The sequence below is a fragment of the Globicephala melas genome, chromosome 6 (genome assembly GCF_963455315.2).
Source record: "Globicephala melas chromosome 6, mGloMel1.2, whole genome shotgun sequence".
Lineage (NCBI taxonomy): Eukaryota > Metazoa > Chordata > Mammalia > Artiodactyla > Delphinidae > Globicephala > Globicephala melas.
In genome coordinates this window covers 100,481,521-100,501,809 of record NC_083319.1, presented here as the reverse complement: position 1 = coordinate 100,501,809, position 20,289 = coordinate 100,481,521, and the positions used below count along the sequence as shown (strand labels likewise).

The 20,289-nt window shown below is 49.1% G+C and overlaps 1 protein-coding gene across 1 annotated transcript in view; it reads left to right on the top strand.

Annotated features, from left to right (window-relative positions):
* The window catches only part of LOC115864894 (lysyl oxidase homolog 2), a 102,412-nt gene that overhangs the window by 62,658 nt on the left and 19,465 nt on the right, over positions 1–20,289 (top strand). Inside the window, exons 7-8 of the mRNA XM_030879021.2 lie at positions 5,666–5,817; positions 18,889–19,056. Coding sequence (XP_030734881.2) covers positions 5,666–5,817; positions 18,889–19,056 — 320 coding nt within the window. The remainder of the gene's footprint in view (positions 1–5,665; positions 5,818–18,888; positions 19,057–20,289) is intronic.

Here is a 20,289-nt window from a genome sequence, read left to right as displayed (position 1 = left end):
GCCTCTCCCCAGGCAGTTGGAGCTGGAAGGGCCTTAGGGAATATTGAGTGCCCATTTTATGGATTTGGAAGCTGAGACCCAGAGAAGGAAGTAAACGACCAAGATGAGACAGCATATTAGCACCCAATGAATATTCTAATGGAGGTCTACCCAATTCCTAACCCAATGCTCCCCACAGCCCCACTGAAAAAGCTGGAATTTCCAGGTCCTTCCCCCAGGAGAAGACCTCAGAATTCATGAGGCTATGGACCACCCCAGGCACAAAAGAATCCTGCATGTCATCTTACTTTTCCACCCTGAGTTAGCACCACAAACATTCTCTCCCTGTCGCCAGAGACTGGGAACAGGATGCCCTGCTCCCAATGTCATGAGATGCTAACAAAAGAAGGGGCCTGGTTTTTATTAAGTGTCTCAAACAAATCTTTCCTTTGAGCAAAGAACAAGAGTATAGGAGGCTTTCAAGCAGGTCACCCTGTTGAGAGGAATGTTGTCAACATGACATGGCAACACAACAGATAACTTCCCCTCCCGACCCCCATGAAGACCACTGCCCTGTGCCAGCCCTGGTCCTGCAGGGGGTGGAGTCTTTGCCCCAAACAGACTCTGCAGCCCAGCGAGCGTCCAGCACCCCACCCCACCCCACCCAGGGGGACTTTGTGTGTTGAGCAAAGGAAACCGGTCATCTTCAGGAATCTTTTCAGTGTTGACCCCCAGGGAGGCTGCTGCAGACCAGGGGCTGCCGTGGTTGGGAGGGGGTGGGGAGGGAGGAGAGTGGGCTGCAGACGAGGGTGGGCTGTCCTATCCCGTGAGGAGAGGATGTCTCCACACTGTCAGGAATAACACCATCACCCCACAGAAAGGAGTATGGTGAGGTCATTGGCCACAACCTGGAGGAAATAACAGCCCAGTGGACCCTAGAGACAGTCTTGGAATCATAGATGGCGCTGCTACAGAAGAACTCAGAGGTCATCTCGTACAACAGATGAGGAATCTGAGGCTCTGGAGAGCGAGCCTGAGGTCACACCTATAGTTAGTGGCAGAGAAAGATTGAAACTCGAGTCTTCTAACTCTCAGATGTGCGCTTCTCCCTTCTACCCACCTGTCTCAGCCTGCTCACATTCAGAGCATCTCTACCTCCAATCCCTGCAAGCTTCCTGGGGTCTACTGAAGTTTGAGGGTCTAGGGTGGACTAGAACGTTGCTTTGTGCCAGCCGTCAGTGACCCAGTGACAATCTTTCTCCTCCCCTGTCGTGGTGAGCTCTTTGCAGTTCCCTTGAATCTCAAATATTCCCACAGTCCATTGTACTAATTAGGTAATGTGTTGGTTTGTGGTCTCCCCAGGCCTGCAGGACAAAGACCACTCATTCTGAGGAGGAAACAAGCCCCAGATGACATAAACATTCCGTTTATCATGGGTGTGTGCTATTTGACCTAATTATTTCACTGCCCAGAGCAGCCAGAATTTTCCCAGGGCCCACGGGACTCTGGGAGAAAGAGACATTTGGCATTTTCAATGCTGTCCTTGAAAGAACCATTGGATGATGTATCATCTCCTGCCACATTGGGCAGGTCAACTCTGGTAGGCAGAAAGGGAAAAGTCCACATTTGATGTCATGCCACAGAAGAGTCAGGGTCCATCCTCAGCCCTGCCTCTAGCTGGTGGACCAAGTTACCACACCCACAGCGAGGGTAGTGAAAGGGCAAGTGCTGAGGGGCGGGCAGTCTGAGTCCTGGTCCTGGCCCTGCCACCTACATGCTCGGTGAGCTTGAGCAACCTTCTGGGTCTCAGATCCTTCCCTGGATTCACGGTGTCTGAGGTTCTGTCTGTCCAGCCTCCTGGGATTCTGAGACCTGTTCTTATCACCAGCATGGATGTTAGGTCAGAGTCAGGCACTGTGCTTTGTGTTCTGAGGTCCCCTGTACACATCTGAACTCCAGCTGTCTGTTCACACAACTGGCTCCCACCATGCCTTTCTCATAGTCTTCTGGAGACATTCATTTTATCAGGAATGAATGAATGAGGGAATTCCCTAGCAGTCCAGTGGTTAGGACTCCGCGCTTCCACTGCAGGGGCCACGGGTTGGATCCCTGGTCGGGGACCTAAAGGATCCCACAAGCCTCGCGGTGTGGCCAAAAAAAAAAAAAAAAAAGGAAGGAATGAATGAATTAGTTCCAGTTGCATAAGTAGGGTGAGCTGAACAAACACTTGGTAAAGAAATTCCAACACTCCAGACCCACGCTGTCCAACAGACATATAATGTGAGCCACATATGTGATGTTAACATTTTCTAGTAGCCATGTAAAGAACAAATAAAAAGAAAGAGATGGGGCTTCCCTGGTGGCGCAGTGCTTGGGAGTCTGCCTGCCGTTGCAGGGGACATGGGTTCGTGCCCCGGTCCGGGAAGATCCCACATGCCGCGGAGCGGCTGGGCCTGTGGGCCATGGCCGCTGGGCCTGCGCGTCCGGAGCCTGTGCTCTGCAACGGGAGAGGCCACAACAGTGAGAGGCCCGCATACTGCAAAAAAAAGAAACAGATGAAATTCATTTTAATAATCTATTTTCCTTAATATTATATATAATATTTCCAAAACATTATGATTTCAACATGTAATCAATATAAATGCTCTTGATGAGATAGTTCACAGGTAGGGTACTGACTCTCTGAAATGCAGGATGCGTTTTGCACTTACGGCCCATCTTGGTCTGGACTGACCACGTTCCAAGGGCTCGGCGAGGTGGCAGCTGCTGCGCTGGATGGGGCAGCTCCAGAGCAGTGCCTTTCAAACCCTTTTGCTTGAAACCGCCCATCAGAAATACTGCCAGCACATGCAAGTAAAGCTGAAACATAAGTCTCTGGAGACAATGCTTACCTTTATAACATGCAAAAGGCTGTGCGTTGTCCTAGTCTATTCTATTGTGATCTTCAAAATCTGGTGGCAACCTGCAGAGTTGTGGGTCCCAAGTCCATAACATCGTTCTAGCAGGTTGGACATGGAGTCATCATCATCACCACCATCATCATCATCACCATCACCATCATCACCATCATCATCATCATCACCATCACCACCAACACCGTCATCATTACTGCCAGTACCGTCATCACTGTCATCATTGCCATTATCACCATCATCACTCTCCTCACAATCATGAAACAAGCCACTGCTCTAACTGGATACTCAAATCCAAGGTTGCTCTGTGTTTCTGAGCCCGTCTTAATTCATGAGCTGAGGCTCTGCTTACTTCAGCATCTCTGTTGGGGATCTGTATTTTGCATAGCCTTTCCGCTCTGAGTCCTTGGGTATTTCCAGCCACAGTGACCGATGTGTTTTTATAAATTTTATAAAATTCCAAGGAATTGGAAGCTTCATCATTTATGAATTTCCAAGGAAATGGAAACTTGGCTCTTACCTGTCACAGTGGGTTGCTCCTGGAATTTAATTTTGGGGCTCAGTGAGCCTAGATACCAGGTGTCTCCAGAAACCAAGAGCCGGGGGTCCCTCCTTTGGACTCCAAAGCACAGGAAGTCACCTCCATCTTTATCATTTACCACATGATATTACAAGTCTTTGTGTAAGTGTCTGCCTCCCCCAGGCACTAACAGTGAGCTTGTCACGGCAGGGCCTGCCTTAATTCCTCTGTGGGTCCCCAGCACCTGGCACAGAGGCTGACGTCAGCAGGGACTCAGTGAAGCCAAGGACATCCATTCAGATGCTGCTTGCAACACTTCCTGTTTGCCAGGCTCTTGTTGGGAATTCACAAGGCACACAGACATAGTGCCTGCCCTCGTGGGGCCTCCAACCCAGTGGGGAAGCAGACAGACATTGAACAGGGAGGCGCTTGAGTGCAGTGCGAAGCAGAGTGCTCAGTGGAGGCTACCCGAGGGGACCCAGCTTAGATGCGGCTCAGAAAGGTTGTGCCGTCAAAGTGGCATCAAAGCTGAGCCCTGAAGGATGAGCAGGAGTTCGCTGCTGAGGAGGAGGAAGGTCCAGGCGGAGGGGAATGCTTGGCTCAATGGAACAGCCAAAGGGAGGCTGGCGTGGCCGAGCTAGGGAGGAGCAGGCAAAGCTGGAACGCTAAGTGGAGGCCTGTCTCTGGTCGGACCATTTGGGGACTGTGGATTTTACCCTGAAGTGCAGTGAGAAGCCATCACAGGGGTTTAAGACAGGGGGTGACATGATTCAAGATCTCTTGGGCTGTGCGTGGCAAATATTTTGGACTAAGAAAGCCGGAGGGAGACTAGAGGCTATTTCATTCATCCTACTGGGAGAGGACAGGGTTGGACTGGTGTCGTGGTGGCAGAAATGGAAAGCACTGAGATTTGCGGGGAGCGCACAGAACGTGGTGAAGGATTGCTTGTCTGTGATAAAGGAGGAGGAGACGGTGCCTCTGGGTTCTGCTGAGAACGGCCAGGTGCATGGAGGTACCACTTCCTGAGATGCGGAGGTGCTGGCGGAAAAACAGGCTGGAGAAGGCCCTCCTGCTGGAATGAGAAAGGACAAAAGCAGATGAGTCTTTCAAGAAGTTCTCCCTGAAGGGAAGGAACGTGACAGGCCAGAGGGAGGTGTAGGATCAGGGGAGGGTCGTTGTAAAGATGGGAGATTTTAGCACGTTTGGGTGCTGAGGGACCGACCCGAACCAGAGGAGGGTGGCAAGGACCAGGAGAGAGAGGAGAACGCAGGGCAAGACAGGGTCCAAGGTGGGCTTCCAGGCAGTCAGGAGCTCCCGGAAAGAACTGGACTTGGATCCATCTTGATGGGCTAGACAGAGGAGAGGTGGATCTGTGAGCCGAGCTGAGCTGAATGCCGGACAGACAGAATTTCCTCTCCCCAGCAGTGGGAGGCTCCCCCTGTGACCCCGGTGCCTGTAAGGGAAGCTTCCCGCGTGCACACTAGAGGTCCTTGCTGAATGTCTTCCGTCTGCCCTTACGGCTCCACTCTCTGCCTTGCCCACATGGTCCAGGGTCCTGGGAGGCAGGCTTGGGTGTGGCCAGCTGAGAGCCCTGGGGGAGACTGGAGGTGGGGAGAGTGGAGGGGTCAGGTCTTTACTCTCCTTGTGGGCCACTGTGTCCCTCCACGGAGGGTAACGGCTCTTCAAAGGTGGTCTCCCCACATGGCTTTTTTGCTCTCCTGGGCCAGATATCGGCACCTCCTTTTACTCCTGCAGGCCTGGGGGTGACCTCTGTGCCCCAGGATTACTAGCCCACAAGTACTGGACTGTCCACTGTGATTTCCCCACGCTCTGTCCATAACTTTATTTTTAAAATCTCTTTCTCTAACTCAGATCATCCAATTTGAGAATGCTATCTCTTTCCTGCGGGGAGCCTGACTACACAGTGACAGTCACCCCTTTCGGATTCATCAGTGCATGGAATGTTGTCCTCTAGTCCAACCCCTTTATTTCAGTGAGAAAACGATATTCAGAGAGGCTGAGTGAGTTGGTCAAGGTCACACAAGTTAGTAGCAACTTTTGTTTCTTCTCATGGAAGAAATGATTCCCAAGACAAGAAAAAATTCTCTCTAGGTAGAAGAGGCCTGGGTCATCAAGCTGATTATAGGAGGTGGTTGGGAGGATTTTGAGGATGGGAGAGGCATGTTCTTATTGTCTGGAACTTTCTTTCCCATCCTAGAAGGTTTCATAGCCTATGTGCATTTTCCATCCCCAGGGATAGGACCCATCCACCTCAATGAAATCGAGTGCACCGGGAATGAGAAGTCCATCATAGACTGCAAGTTCAATGCTGAGTCTCAGGGCTGCAACCATGAAGAAGATGCTGGTGTGAGATGTAACATCCCCGCCATGGGCTTCCAGAAAAGGGTAAGGAGCCTGGACTCCCAGAGGGAACTCTGTTATATTGTGGTCACTGAAGCCCCAGAAAATGTAGACCAGATGGCCTCAGGCTAAAGCTTTCCAACAGGTGGTAGAAGGGTGCTCTGATGATGAGCTCAGAAAGTTGTCAGGCTCTGCTGCTCTCACTGTTGGTGACCGTCACCAACAGTGAGAGGAGGAGCGAAATGAAGAGACACGTGGATGAGCTCTACTGGCCTTACTGGCAGATGCTGGGGATCCACTGTGCGCCGCGCCCTGCACTGGGGCTGGACATACAGGGTGATTGTAACTCAGTCCTTCCTGCGAGGGATTCAAGGTGTACAGCACCTGTGGTGCCCTTGGCAAAAGCCCTTTCCAAGAACCCAGAGGAACCACATTACAGCAGGTCCGCGAATCACACAGATCTAAGCACAACACAGATAGTATCTGGGGACCGAAGACTGTATGTTGGCTTCCAGAGGGAAAGAAAAGGGAACCTTTACAGCGTTATGTCCGAGACACATCCCTCCCTTCCTGAGATGGCGTCTCTAAAAACCTGCATCGTGTCCCCTCGTGTGGGTGACCTTTCCCACAGGGGTAGCCAACAGGATGAGCTCCTCTTTGCCAGGAGGTCGTCTATCCAATCCTACAAAAAGGCCCAGTAAACCCTATTTAATGCTCTTCACTAAACCATGAATTTGGTACAGGGCTGGCTCATTGGAAGAACTTCTTGAAGGCTTATTTTTTTAATGAGCAAATGCAGATACATCAGGGCACAGAGTGGCTCCCCAGCCAGGTGCTTGCTCTGACGGTGATTCTTGACCTTGGCACCAGCATGTCAAAGGCACTACTGGATTGGTCAGCCACAACAGTTCACCGCCCAATGGGGCCAAAAATGTGAACCCAACAGCCTTCAGCCAAGCCAGGCATTTGCTTGGGGGTAAGCAGGAGCGTGGGCCACAGCCCCACAGCTGCAGGGAGGGCTTGCCGTCTGTAATTGCTGAGCAGCGTTCCAGGAAGGCCGTAACAGAGCCATAAAAACTGACGTGCCAAGAGTCCCCGTATGCTGGGGCACCATCCTCTTCAGACAGATCGGACTTGGGTGGAATGGGGTTTGCAACGCAAAGGAAAGACCTAGGCCAAAGAAAGTGAAGTTTTCCAGAAGGGTTTTATGGTGGGTGGAGCTGAGCTTGCCCACGTGGCCAGTCATGCCAGTGGGGCACCACACTCGCAGCACAAACAGCCCTCACCCTTTCGTGGGCCCTCCAGGCTCTAAAAGATGAGCGCAGTGCTCAAGCACAGGGCATGGGAGAGTTGTACGCCTGGATCTGCCATTTCTATCCCCCGGGAAGGAAAAGAAGGATGTCACCTCTGAAAGGAATCCCTGTGGGCTGTATGAGCCGTCTCCCATGGCAGTGGGCCAGGCTTCTGCAGGGCCTGCCTTGGGGCTCCCAAGGGCATTGGTAACGCCGCTGAGCAGAAAAATCAAGACTCCCAAGCTTTATCACTGTGTTAGTTTTCTGGGGCTGCCATAGCAAAATACCACAGACTGGGTGGCTTAAACAATAAAAATTGGTATTCTCATAGTCTGGAGGCTGGAAGTCCAAGATCAAGGTGTCGGCAGGGTTGGTTTCTCTTGAGGCTTCTCCCCTTGGCTTGCAGATGGCCGCCTTCTCACTGTGTCCTCACATGGCCTTTCCTCCGTGCACACACAACCCTGGTGACTCTTTCTCGTCTAAGGAAACCAGTCCTATTGGATTAGGGCCCATCCATATGATCTCATTTAACCTTAGTTACCTCTTGAAAGGCCCTACCTCCAAGTGAGTCACATTTGGACTAACGTGGGGGTTAGGGCTTCAGCATATGAATTTGGGGGGTGACACAAGTCAGTTCATGACAATCACGCACTAGCTGATTCCTTAATGAATCTCTTTAAGGGTTCAGTTTCTCCTCAGAAAATAAAGAGGTGAGAGAGGTGATTCCTAGCTTCCCTTCCAGCCCGCAGTTCATTAGGAAATTGACTTCTCTATTGAATGACTAGTAAAACTCAGAGACTTGGAACCGGGTGGTTTTGTCCATCCAGCCACAGCAGAGCTGCGTTTCTTTCATTGCTGGGGTGAGACGCCAAGGCAGGGAGGCTCTGGGACTGGCAGGTGGGTTTACCAGGCGAGCTAATCCACGCAGGGGCCCTGGCACCTTTGCTGACCTCTAGTTCCCTTCTGAACTGTGAGCCTGGCCCTGACTGGGTAGCAGGACCAAGCCCACATGTGGAATGTGAGTTGGAGAATGCCCGTGCTTGCTTTCATGTTAACATCTGGGTTGCGTTACCTCACTTCCTACCCGCCACCTCCAAAAATAGGTGTGGGACTGGTGAACCACAACGTTATCAAAACACAGGGCGGCCTCACCATGCCCCACTGGCTGGAAGTGGGTGTTTTGTTTTCCCTATTCACGCTCAGAAAACTTCAGGTGCCTGCACTTCGCTCCCTTCTTTCAAACCCCATACTGCTGCCACCAAGAATCAAAGGAATAGGAAAAAAGAAATACCTTGGGTTGTTTTTAAAAAAAACAGTGGAGGAGGATTGACCTCTCCTGGCATCCTTGAAAGGTAATGAGGTGGAGAGGGTGCAGGCCAGAGGCTCCTGGCTGACCCCGAGGCCTCTTGGGGTTCCACCAATGCTGGTAGAGTCAGAGCATTGAGCCAGGCTGCTTCCAGAATGGGACACCCAGGACAGGGGCCCTGGAAATAGAGAGTTGTGTCCCGGGCTGAATTTGAACTTCATGGCTGGCCTCTTTTGTTCCCTCCACAGTTTTCTAGAAAATGAGAAAAGGCCTCCAATGCATCTTGAGGTGCCTGGATTCCTCCCGGGGTGATGGAACCCTGCTCCCTGTTACGGAGGCTGCTCCAGGCTTGCTTAGCCTTGGACGCACGGCCACAGCTTGGAGCTTTTGGAAGTGCTTCAAGGAGAGGCCCCAGCTTGCCACTGGTGACTCCAAGTTTTCCTTGCCCTGGAGTCACTGTGCAGCCACATTCTTTAGCAAGAGCCTCTCAGACTTCTGTTGGCTCTAAAACCTAGGACAAGAACACACAGCCAACAAACTCTGGCTGCACAGGCAGTGTTGGACAAAGGACAGGGGCCCTCCCAGAGAGAGCCCTTGAGACAGGAGCCTTCACATTGAGACTTAATCTTGGGGCCCCACTGCTCTCTGGTAGTGGGACAAAGTGTGAACTGTGGGTTCTTTAGGCTCCCCCATCTTCATCTTTCACTGACCTTGGGGCAACAAAATGAAGTCAGTTTGGGGGGGCAGTGGCCTATGAAGGGGGTAGCGGAGGTAGCTATCAGCCCCCAGTGCAGTTAGTAACACAGGGCACAGTCTGTAGGGAGATAAAAAATAATGATAAACCCAATTAAAACTTATTCTGCTTTTTTTTTAAATTATTTTTTTTTGTACAGCGGGTTCTTATTAGTTACCCATTTTATACATATTAGTGTATATATTTCAGTCCCGATCTCCCCACCCCACCCCCACCACTTCCTCCCCTTGGTGTCCATACGTTTGTTCTCTACATCTGTGCCTCTATTTCTGCCCTGCAAACTGGTTCATCTGTACCATTTTTCTAAGTTCCACATATATGCGTTAGTACACGATATTTCTTTTTCTCTTTCTGACTTAATTCACTCTGTATGACAGTCTCTAGATCCATCCACGTCTCTACAGATGCCCCAATTTCGTTCCTTTTTATGGCTGTGTAATATTCCATTGTATATATGTACCACATCTTCTTTATCCATTCATCTGTCGATGGGCATGTAGGTTGCTTCCATGACCTGGCTATTGTAAATAGTGCTGCAGTGAACATTGGGGTGCATGTGTCTTTTTGAATTATGGTTTTCCCTGGGTATATGCCCAGTAGTGGGATTGCTGGGTCATATGGTAATTCTATTTTTAGTTTTCTAATGATCCTCCATACTGTTCTCCATAGTGGCTGTATCAATTTACATTTGCACCAACAGTGCAAGAGGGTTCCCTTTTCTCCACACCATCTCCAGCATTTGTTGTTTGTAGATTTTCTGACGATGCCCATAATAAATGGTGTGAGGTGACACCTCATTGTAGTTTTGATTTGCATTTCTCTAATAATTAGTGATGTTGAGAAGCTTTTCATGTGCTTCTTGGCCATCTGTATGTCTTCTTTGGAGAAATGTCTATTTAGGTCTTCTGCCCATTTTTGGATTGGGTTGCTTGTTTTTTAATATTGAGCTGCATGACCTGTTTATATATTTTGGAGATTAATCCTTTGTCCATTGATTCGTTTGCAAATATTTTCTCCCATTCTGAGGGTTGTCTTTTCACCTTGTTTACAGTTTCCTTTCCTTTGCAAAACTTTTAAGTTTCATTAGGTCCCATTTGTTTATTTTTACTTCCATTACTCTAGGAGGTGGATCAAAAAAGATCTTTCTGTGATTTACGTCAAAGAATGTTCTTCCTATGTTTTCCTCTGAGAGTTTTATAGTGTCTGGTCTTACATTTAGGTTTCTAATCCATTTTGAGTTTATTTTTGTGTATGGTGTTAGGGAGTGCTCTAATTTCATTCTTTTACGTGTAGCTGCCCAATTTTCCTAACACCACTTATTGAAGAGACTGTCTTTTCTCCATTGTATATCCTTGCCTCCTTTGTCATAGATTAGTTGACCATAGGTGTGTGGGTTTATCTCTGAGCTTTCTATCCTGTTCCATTGATCTATATTTCTGTTTTTGTGCCAGTACCATATTGTCTTGATTACTGTAGTTTTATAGTGTAGTCTGAAGTCAGGGAGTCTGATTCCTCCAGCTCCGTTTTTTTCCCTCAAGACTGCTTTGGCTATTCGGGGTCTCTTGTGTCTCCATACAAATTTTAAGATTTTTTGTTCTAGTTCTGTAAAAAATGTCATTGGTAATTTGATAGGGATTGCATTGAATCTGTAGATTGCTTTGGATAGTATAGTCATTTTCACAATATTGATTCTTCCAATCCAGGAACATGGTATATCTCTCCATCTGTTTATATCATCTTTAATTTCTTTCATCAGTGTCTTATAGTTTTCTGCATACAAGTCTTTTGTCTCCCTAGATAGGTTTATTCCTAGGTATTTTATTCTTTTTGTTGCAGTTGTAAATGGGAGTGTTTCCTTAATTTCTCTTTCAGATTTTTCATCATTAGTGTATAGGAATGCAAGAGATTTCTGTGCATTAATTTTGTATCCCGCAACTTTACCAAATTCATTGATTAGCTCTAGTAGTTTTCTGGTGGCATCTTTAGGATTCTCTCTATATAGTATCATGTCATCTGCACACAGTGACAGCTTTACTTCTTCTTTTCCAATTGTATTCCTTTTCTTTCTTTCCTTCTCTGATTGCTGTGGCTGGGACTTCCAAAACTATGTTGAATAATAGTGGTGAGCATGGACATCCTTGTCTCATTCCTGATCTTCGAGGAAATGCTTCCAGTTCTTCACCATTGGGAATGGTGTTTGCTATGTTTGTCATATATGGCCTTTATTATGTTGAGGTGGGTTTCCTCTATGCCCACTTTCTGGAGAGTTTTTATCATAAATGGGTGCTGAATTTTGTCAGAAGCTTTTTCTGCATCTGCTGAGATGATCATATGGTTTTTATTCTTCCATTTGTTAATATGGTGTATCACATTGATTGATTTGCATATATTGAAGAATCCTTGCATCCCTGGGATAAATCCCACTTGATCATGGTGTATGATTCTTTTAATGTGTTGTTGGATTCTGTTTGCTAGTATTTTGGTGAGGATTTTTGCATCTTTGTTCATCAGTGATATTGGTCTGTAATTTTCTTTTTTTGTAGTATCTTTGTCTGGTTTTGGTATCAGGGTGATGGTGGCCTCACATAATGCGTTTGGGAGTTTTCCTTCCTCTGCAATTTTTTGAAAGCATTTGAGAAGGATAGGTGTTAGCTCTTCTCTAAATGTTTGATGGAATTCACCTGTGAAGCCATCTGATCCTGGAGTTTTGTTTGCTGGAAGAATTTTAATCACAGTTTCAATTTCATTACTTGTGATTGATCAGTTCATATTTTCTGTTTCTTCCTGGTTCAGTCTTGGAAGGTTATACCTTTCTAAGAGTTTGTCTGTTTCTCCCAGGATGTCCATTTTATTGGCATAGGGTTGCTTGTAGCAGTCTCTTAGGATGCTTTGTATTTCTGCGGTGTCTGTTGTAGCTTCTCCTTTTTCATTGATTTGAGTCTTCTCCCTCTTTTTCTTGATGAGTCTGGCTAATGGTTTATTTATTTTGTTTACCTCCTCAAAGAACCAGCTTTTAGATTTATTGATCTTTGTTATTGTTTTCTTTGTTTCTATTTCATTTATTTCTGCTCTGATCTTCATGATTACTTTCCTTCTACTAACTTTGGGTTTTGTTTGTTCTTCTTTCTCTAGTTCCTTTAGTTGTAAGGTTAGATTGTTTATTTGAGATTTTTCTTGTTTCTTGAGGTAAGCTTGTATTGCTATAAACTTCCCTCTTAGAACTGCTTTTGCTGCATCCCATTGGTTTTGGATGGTCGTGTTTTCATTGTCATTTGTCTCTAGGTATTTTTTGATTTTCTCTTTGATTTCTTCAGTGATCTCTTGGTTATTTAGTAACGTATTGTTTAGCCTCCATGTGTTTGTGTATTTTATCTTTTTTTTTCCCTGTAATTGATTTCTAATCTCAAAGCGTTGTGGTCAGAAAAGATGCTTGATATGATTTCAGTTTTCTTAAATTTACTGAGGCTTGATTTGTGACCCAAGATGTGATCTATCCTGGAGAATGTTCTGTGCACACTTTTGAAGAAAGTGTAATCTGCTGTTTTTGGATGGAATGTCCTATAAATATCAATTAAATCTGTCTGGTTTATTGTGTCATTTAAAGCTTGTGTTTCCTTATTAATTTTCTGTTTGGATGATCTGTCCATTGGTGTAAGTGAGGTGTTAAAGTCCCCACTATTATTGTGTTACTGTTGATTTCCTCTTTTCGAGCTGTTAGCAGTTGCCTTATGTATTGAGGTGCTCCTATGTTGGGCGCATATATATTTATAATTGTTATATCTTCTTCTTGGCTTGATCCCTTGATCTGTGTAGTGTCCTTCCTTGTCTCTTGTAACATTCTTTATTTTAAAGTCTATTTTAACTGATATGAGTATTGCTTTCTTTTGATTTCCATTTGCAAAGAATATCTTCTTCCATCCCCTCACTTTCAGACTCTATGTGTCCCTAGGTCTGAAGTGGGTCTCTTCAGTAGACAGCACATAGATGGGTCTTGTTCTTGTATCCATTGAGCGAGTCTGTGTCTTTTGGTTGGAGCATTGAATCCTTTCATGTTTAAGGTAATTATCGATATGTATGTTCCTATTACCATTTTCTTAATTGTTATGGGTTTGCTTTTTTTTTTTTAATTTTATTTATTTTTGGCTATGTTGGGTCTTCATTTCCGTGCGAGGGCTTTCTCCATTTGTGGCAAGTGGGGGCCACTCTTCATCGCGGTGCGCGGGCCTCTCACTACTGCGGCCTCCCCCGTTGCAGAGCACAGGCTCCAGACGCGCAGGCTCAGTGGGTTTGTTTTTGTAGGTCCTTTTCTTCTCTTGTGTTTCCCACTTAGTGAAGTTCCTTTTGATTTGTTGAAGAGCTCGTTTGGTGGTGCTTAATTCTCTTAGCTTTTGCTTGTCTGTAAAGCTTTTGATTTCTCCGTCAAATCTAAATGAGATCCTTGTGGGGTAGAGTAATCTTGGTTGTAGGTTCTTCCCTTTCATCACTTTAAATATATCATGCCACTCCCTTATGGCTTGTAGAGTTTCTGCTGAGAAATTAGCTGTTAACCTTAAGGAAGTTCCCTTGTATGTTATTTGTTGTTTTTCCCTTGTTGCTTTCAATAATTTTTCTTTGTCTTTAATTTCTGTCAATTTGATTACTATGTGTCTCGCGTGTTTCTCCTTGGGTTTATCCTGCCTGGGACTCTCTGTGCTTCCTGGAGTTGGGTGGCTATTTCCTTTCCCAATGTAGGGAAGTTTTCGACTATAATCTCTTCAAATATTTTCTCGGGTCCTTTCTCTCTCTCTTCTCCTTCTGGGACCCCTATAATGTGAATGTTGTTGTGTTTAATGTTGTCCCAGAGGTCTCTTAGGCTGTCTTCATTTCTTTTTTTCTTTTTTATTCTGTTCCGCGGCAGTGAATTCCACCATTCTGTCTCCAGGTCACTTATCCGTTCTTCTGCCTCAGTTATTCTACTGTTGATTCCTTCTAGTGTATTTTTCATTTGTTATTGTATTGTTCATCTCTGTTTGTTTGTTTTTTAATTCTTCTAGGTCTTTGTTAAACATTTCTTGCATCTTCTCGATCTTTGCCTCCATTCTTTTTCCAAGGTCCTGGATCATCTTCACTACCATTATTCTGAATTCTTTTTCTGTAAGGTTTCCTGTCTCCGCTTCATTTAGTTGTTTTTCTGGGGTTTTATCTTGTTCCTTCATCTGGTACATAGCCCTCTGCCCTTTCATCTTGTCTATCTTTCTGTGAATGTGGTTTTTGTTCCACAGGCTGCAGGATTGTAGTTCTTCCTGCTTCTGCTGTCTGCCGTCTGGTGGATGAGGCTGTCTAAGAGGCTTGTGCAAGTTTCCTGATGGAAGGGACTGGTGGTGGGTAGAGCTGGCTGTTGCTGTGGTGGGCAGAGCTCAGTAAAACTTTAATCCACTTGTCTGCTAATGGGTGGGGCTGGGTTCCCTCCCTGTTGGTTGTTTGGCCTGAGGTGACCCAACACGGGAGCCTACACAGCTCTTTGGTGGGGCTAATGGTGGACTCTGGGAGGACTCACGCCAAGGAGTACTTCCCAAATCTTTTGCTGGCAGTGTCCTTGTCCTCAGAGTGAGACACAGCCACCCCCCCCACACCGCCTCTGTAGGAGACCCTCCAACACTAGCAGGTAGGTCTGGTTCAGTCTCCTATGGGGTCACCGCTCCTTCCCCTGGGTCCCGATGCACACACTACTTTGTGTGTGCCCTCCAAGAGTGAAGTCTCTGTTTCCCCCAGTCCTGTCAAAGTCCTGCAATCAAGTCCCACTAGACTTTGAAGTCTGAATCCCTAGGAATTCCTCCTCCCATTGCCGGACCCCCGGGTTGGGAAGCCTGACGTGGGGCTCAGAACCTTCACTCCAGTGGGTGGACTTCTGTGGAATTGTTCTCCAGTTTGTGAGTCACGCAGCCAGCAGTTATGGGATTTGATTTTATTGTGATTGCGCCCCTCCTACCATCTCATTGTGGCTTCTCCTTTGTCTTTGGATGTGGGGTATCTTTTTTGGTGAGTTCCAGTGTCTTCCTGTCGATGATTGTTCAGCAGTTAGTTGTGATTCCGGTGCTCTCGCGAGAGGGAGTGAACGCACGTCCTTCTACTCCGACATCTTGAACCGATCGTCATTCTGCTTTTAATCATCACCGCCCACTGGCGTTCCGAACTTCAGTGCCAACCTGGCCCACGGGAGGGGTCCTCACTCACGGCCTCCACCTCCCCAGGGTGCATCCCTGTGCCGGCCTGCAGCTTCACCAGGCTCGGCGGTGAGATTCTAGAAAGCACACCGAGGGAAAGGGGAAAGGACTTGGACCTCCCAAAGAGAAGGGAGGCTCAAGGCTCCTCAATCAGGACACAAGCTGTTAGAGGGCTCAGCCTGAGGCCGAGAGGAGAGGCCTGCGGTCGCCATCACAGTCCCCACTGTCTGTCTATCCAGGACACAGAGTGTCCTCGGGCCAGGAGGCCGGAGACTCAGGGCGCCAGGCGGGTGGGGAGAGGGGACATGCGTGGGGGGTGGCAGACCGCTCCTTGCCAAGGCTGTAGCGACTCAGAGGCGACCGGAGATGGTTTGCACAAGGCACAAAATTGGGTGCCTTAGTGAGTATCCTAAACCTCAGGGCTCAGTCTGACCCCAGTGGACAGGAAAAGCCTCAGAACATAAGCCCAGGCTTCAGAGCCCCAACCTCCCAGCAGCAGTGCTCCATTCTCCATCCTGACTGTGAGTCGGTCCCCAGTTCTGGCTTGGTGGTCCCTGCTTTGGGACAAAGGCATCCCTGGAGAAGGGGGCTTACGTGCATGGTTTGGAGGTGGTCTAGCATGATGGTTAAGAGACACTGTATCTGAGACTCTACTTTCTCATCTGTGAAATTTGGATGACATGGTACTGCTGCCTCCTAGGGGTGCTGTGAGGACCGAATGTCCATAAAGGGCTTGCACAGGGCCTCTAGAGACACGATAAGCGCTCTGAAAGTCTGCCTGTGAATTTCCCAGCACTAAGCACTGGGCCTGTCATATAGTAAACGCTCAATAAATACCGGATGAATGAATGGATCCTGTGAACTACGCACAATTCATTTCATCTCTCAGAAGGTGCCAGCATTACTGGCAGAGTTCAGTTAGCACATAAAGGAAGTATATGGTACAATACAGGCCTGTATTAGGACTCAAATAAGCAGAGGGGATGGCTTGAAGTTACCTCTAGAGATATCCCGGATGGGTTGAAGGCGCACCCTGCCCAAGGGCTGCTGGCCTTCCCCTGCATGTTGGAGCTGGGTGACTTGCCCCCTGCTGAACTTCAGGCCCTTCTAGGACTTCCTTTTTTTTTTTTTTTTTAATGCGGGCCTCTCACTGTTGTGGCCTCTCCCGTTGCGGAGCACAGGCTCCGGACGCGCAGGCTCAGCGGCCATGGCTCACGGGCCCAGCCGCTCCGCGGCATGTGGGATCTTCCCGGACCGGGGCACGAACCCGTGTCCCTTGCATCTGCAGGCGGACCCTCAACCACTGTGCCACCAGGGAAGCCCTTCTTCTAGGACTTTCTTGATGGCTCTTCCCATCTTACCTGTTTGTGTTTTTACATAGATCCAAAGATATGTTAGTCATGGCTGATGTACAGTGCATATCCAGTGTCCAGTGTCCAGCTTCATCGGGGTTTCCTTCAGCCCAGAGCCACCCAGGAAGACAAATGTCTGCCTCCCGAAGGCCAGCCCCCTTCCTGCCTGCTCTGACCTCTTCTAGCTCCCCTGAAGAGAGGCTTGCTTTCTGCTGGGACTCCCACCCTAACGATGATCATTGCTGTGAGGATGTCTGATAGTTCTTGGCACTCACTTGGTGCCAGGCCCTGTTTGAGCACTTTACATGAACTACCTCATTTATGCATCCGCTCAACAACCGTGGCAGGTAGATCGAGTATCATGTCTGCCCTCGGCTTGTCTGTCGGCTGACCTCGGTGACCCTCCCAGCCCCTAAGTCCGTAAGAATTACGACCTGTGACTGAGGTGTCGTGCTGTTGCTAAGGACGGGCAAACAAACAGCTGAGGATTCCTGGAAGTGTTATACCTTATCTCAAAGGAATGAACTGTTAGAAGCATAAAGGAAAGCAGGGTAAGGTATCTGGATGAAAGGCTGCAGTTTCAGAACCCTTCCGCAAATTCCAGATCTCCCTGCTTGGGCTCACTTAAGTTGGTCCACGCTTTCACTCCATAAGACTGATCGTGTATTCATCCATTCCAAAAATAGTCTTGGCATATACCTAACATGTGGGAGGTGCTGTCTTAGTTATTGATCGTCCAGTAAACCAGACAAATACAGCTCTGCTCTTTGGCACTTAAAATCTAGCAGAGGAGACAGACGTTAAATTGTGAATTAGCTTGACTGTAATTGTCAAGAATGCTAGGAAGGAGATGTAGAGGGAGTGATAGACTGTGTAAGTGGGCACTGACCCCCACCGGAGGGAAGCGCCGTTGGGTCTAGGATTGGAAAGATGAGTGGGACCAGCCAGGCCAAAGGGCCTCCGTATATAATAGGCTTCAGTGTGAAATGAGACTTACGGTGTGACATGGTCAAGAAAGTTAGGTAGCCATGGAAACTGAAAGAAGGCCGTGCCCTTGGAGGTCGGAGAACAGGGAGGAGAGAGACACGTGATTAGGATGCAGAGGGGAGTAGTGGAGCAATGGGAAACCATGGACGTGTCTAGGGGACGAACGCGCTTGGGTGTTTTTCAAACGTCACTCTGGACTCTGCGTGGAGAATGGGTCAGTGAAGGCAAGAGGAGAGGCAACAGGAGGTGGGGAGGGCTGGTTCAGGTGAGAGGTGATGGTGCCTGGGACGAGAGGGTAAGGATGGATGGAGCTGGAGGGAGGAGGGCATGTCGGAGAGAGACCTGGGAGATAAAATCTACGGAGGAAGATTCTGACGGGATGTGGGGGGATGAGAGAGAAGGCGATGCTGAGGATTGCACCCAGGTTTCTGGCTTGTCTAACGGAATAGGTTCGGGATCGGCAAACTACAGTTTGCAGTCCAAACCCATCCCTCTGCCTATTTTTGTATATAGGGTTTTATGGGCACACAGCTGTGTCCTATCATTTACCTATTGTGATGCCTGCTTTCACGCTACACGGCGTGCTGCCCCTGGGACAGACGGTAGTGGCTTTAGCTGAAATAGGGAACGAGGGGGAGGTAGAGCACAGCTTTAGGTGGAGAGAGAAAAGAGGACAAGTTAGATCTGGGGTCTCCGAGGTGCCCGGTGGGACAGGCAGCTGGCTGTATGGGTCTCAGAAGAGAGTTCTGCGGGGGAGGGACAGCGGGGGACGCTGTGGGAGGAGATGGCCTCAGGATCTGGAACCCGGGGGCAGGAGGTGTGGCGAGGAGAAAAGGGTCCAGGAAAGAGTCAGGGGATTCTACCGTTTTAAGGCCTCTGGCGGCAACCTTCCAAGTGTCTGATCTAAGAGCAGCCCCCCTGGTGGGCACATGGGCAGCAGAAGCAGATTCTGCTGTGCTGTTCAGAGGGATCAGTGGGCCTCCCCAGCTGCACAGGCTTCTAGGACCCCAGGATGCCTGCGGTGCGGTGGGGGAGGGGGGCCGAATACAGAAGACCATGCTGGGCACGATGCCTGCGGCACACAGTAGGCTCTCAGCGATGCTGCGGGATCTGTGTCGCAGGTAGGACCCCCTGCCTTGGGGAAATGGGGACTGAGGGCAGTACGGAGGGGCATCAGCCTGCCTTCCCCTCGTGGCAATCTTGCCTTCCTTTCTCTCCACAGCTGCGCCTGAACGGGGGCCGAAACCCCTATGAGGGCCGAGTGGAGGTGCTGGTGGAGAGGAACGGGTCCCTCGTGTGGGGGACAGTGTGCGGCGAGAACTGGGGCATCGTGGAGGCCATGGTGGTCTGCCGGCAGCTGGGCCTGGGGTTTGCCAGCAATGCCTTCCAGGTGAGAAATCCTTGAGGGCCTTGAACCCTCCATCCAGTCTGATCCTGCCCATCTCTCGTCAGTCCCCATCTTCCATGAGCCCCAGGAGACAGAGAGCCATGGACTCAGAGGAAGAGCCTTATCCCGGCTCCCACGCTGCTCTCCACAGCCCTGAGTCCTTGGGTGGGTCATGTGCTCTCTGGACTCTGGTTTCACGGTCTCAGCTCTGCGTGCCGGGATTCACACTATGCCAAGGGCTCCTCCCGGGCCATCCCAATGTGCCTTTTGCAGACAGAAGCCACTCAGTCCTGTGGGGCAGTGAAGACCGCCCAGCCCAACACCCCAGACGCCTTAGCTCACCCAGAACATGCTTCCCCACGGTGTCGACGTCCAGGCATCCTCTCCTTGGTTGGCTGGTAAATCCCCAAGCCTTGTCCAGGGCCCTTTCACAGACACTGCACCCTCCTCCCCACCGGCCCTTCCTTAAAGAGAGGGACTCAGCTGAGGGCAGTTAAGCTCCTGCTCCCCTATCAGAAGAAAGACAAAATCATTGCTTTCTGGACCCTATCCTATGGGAGAACATTGTCAGAAAGAGGCTGGGGGCCGGAGAAGCAGGAGCCAGGAGGCTCCGGGTCTGTTCCCAACCGGAGCCCTACCAGCCGGCTGCGCAGTGATCTGGGGCAAAGCGGCCACCCTTCTATGCCTCCCCGTGACATGGAATGAAGAGTCCCAGGTCCTCAATATCCTGGCTCTAAACACTCTCCTTCAGCTTCTCCCAGAACAAGAAAATGTCTGAAGCTCCCCCATCCTGCTTTGCTAACCCTGATTTCAGCCTCTGTGCCCAGGTGGCCTGCTCGGGAAAGGGGTTTCTTAGGAAGGGACGTGGGAGAACTCGGGCAGCCTTGCTGAGCCTGACTGCCTGCTGGGGGCTGCCCAGGGCCCAGGGCAGGTGCTGGGCATCCAGAAGGGGCAGGCCTCTGGTACCCGGGGCCCTCTGGGAGCCTGGCTTCGCAGGGCCATGTAATGTTTCTGCTAATACTGCTTATGACAAGCTAGGGTGCTCTCCGGTTCTTCAAGGAGAGTCGAAAAACAGTGCCCATTACAACAGAGTGGCTGTCCAACTGTTTTTGTTCCCCGTCGGCTCGTTCCTAAGACACCTGGGCCTCACAGCTGAGGCTGTGAACGGGCCTGCCCCTGATATCAGTCCCAAATCTGCCCCTGATTGCAAGCCCTATCCCTTCCTGAGGCCCCAGT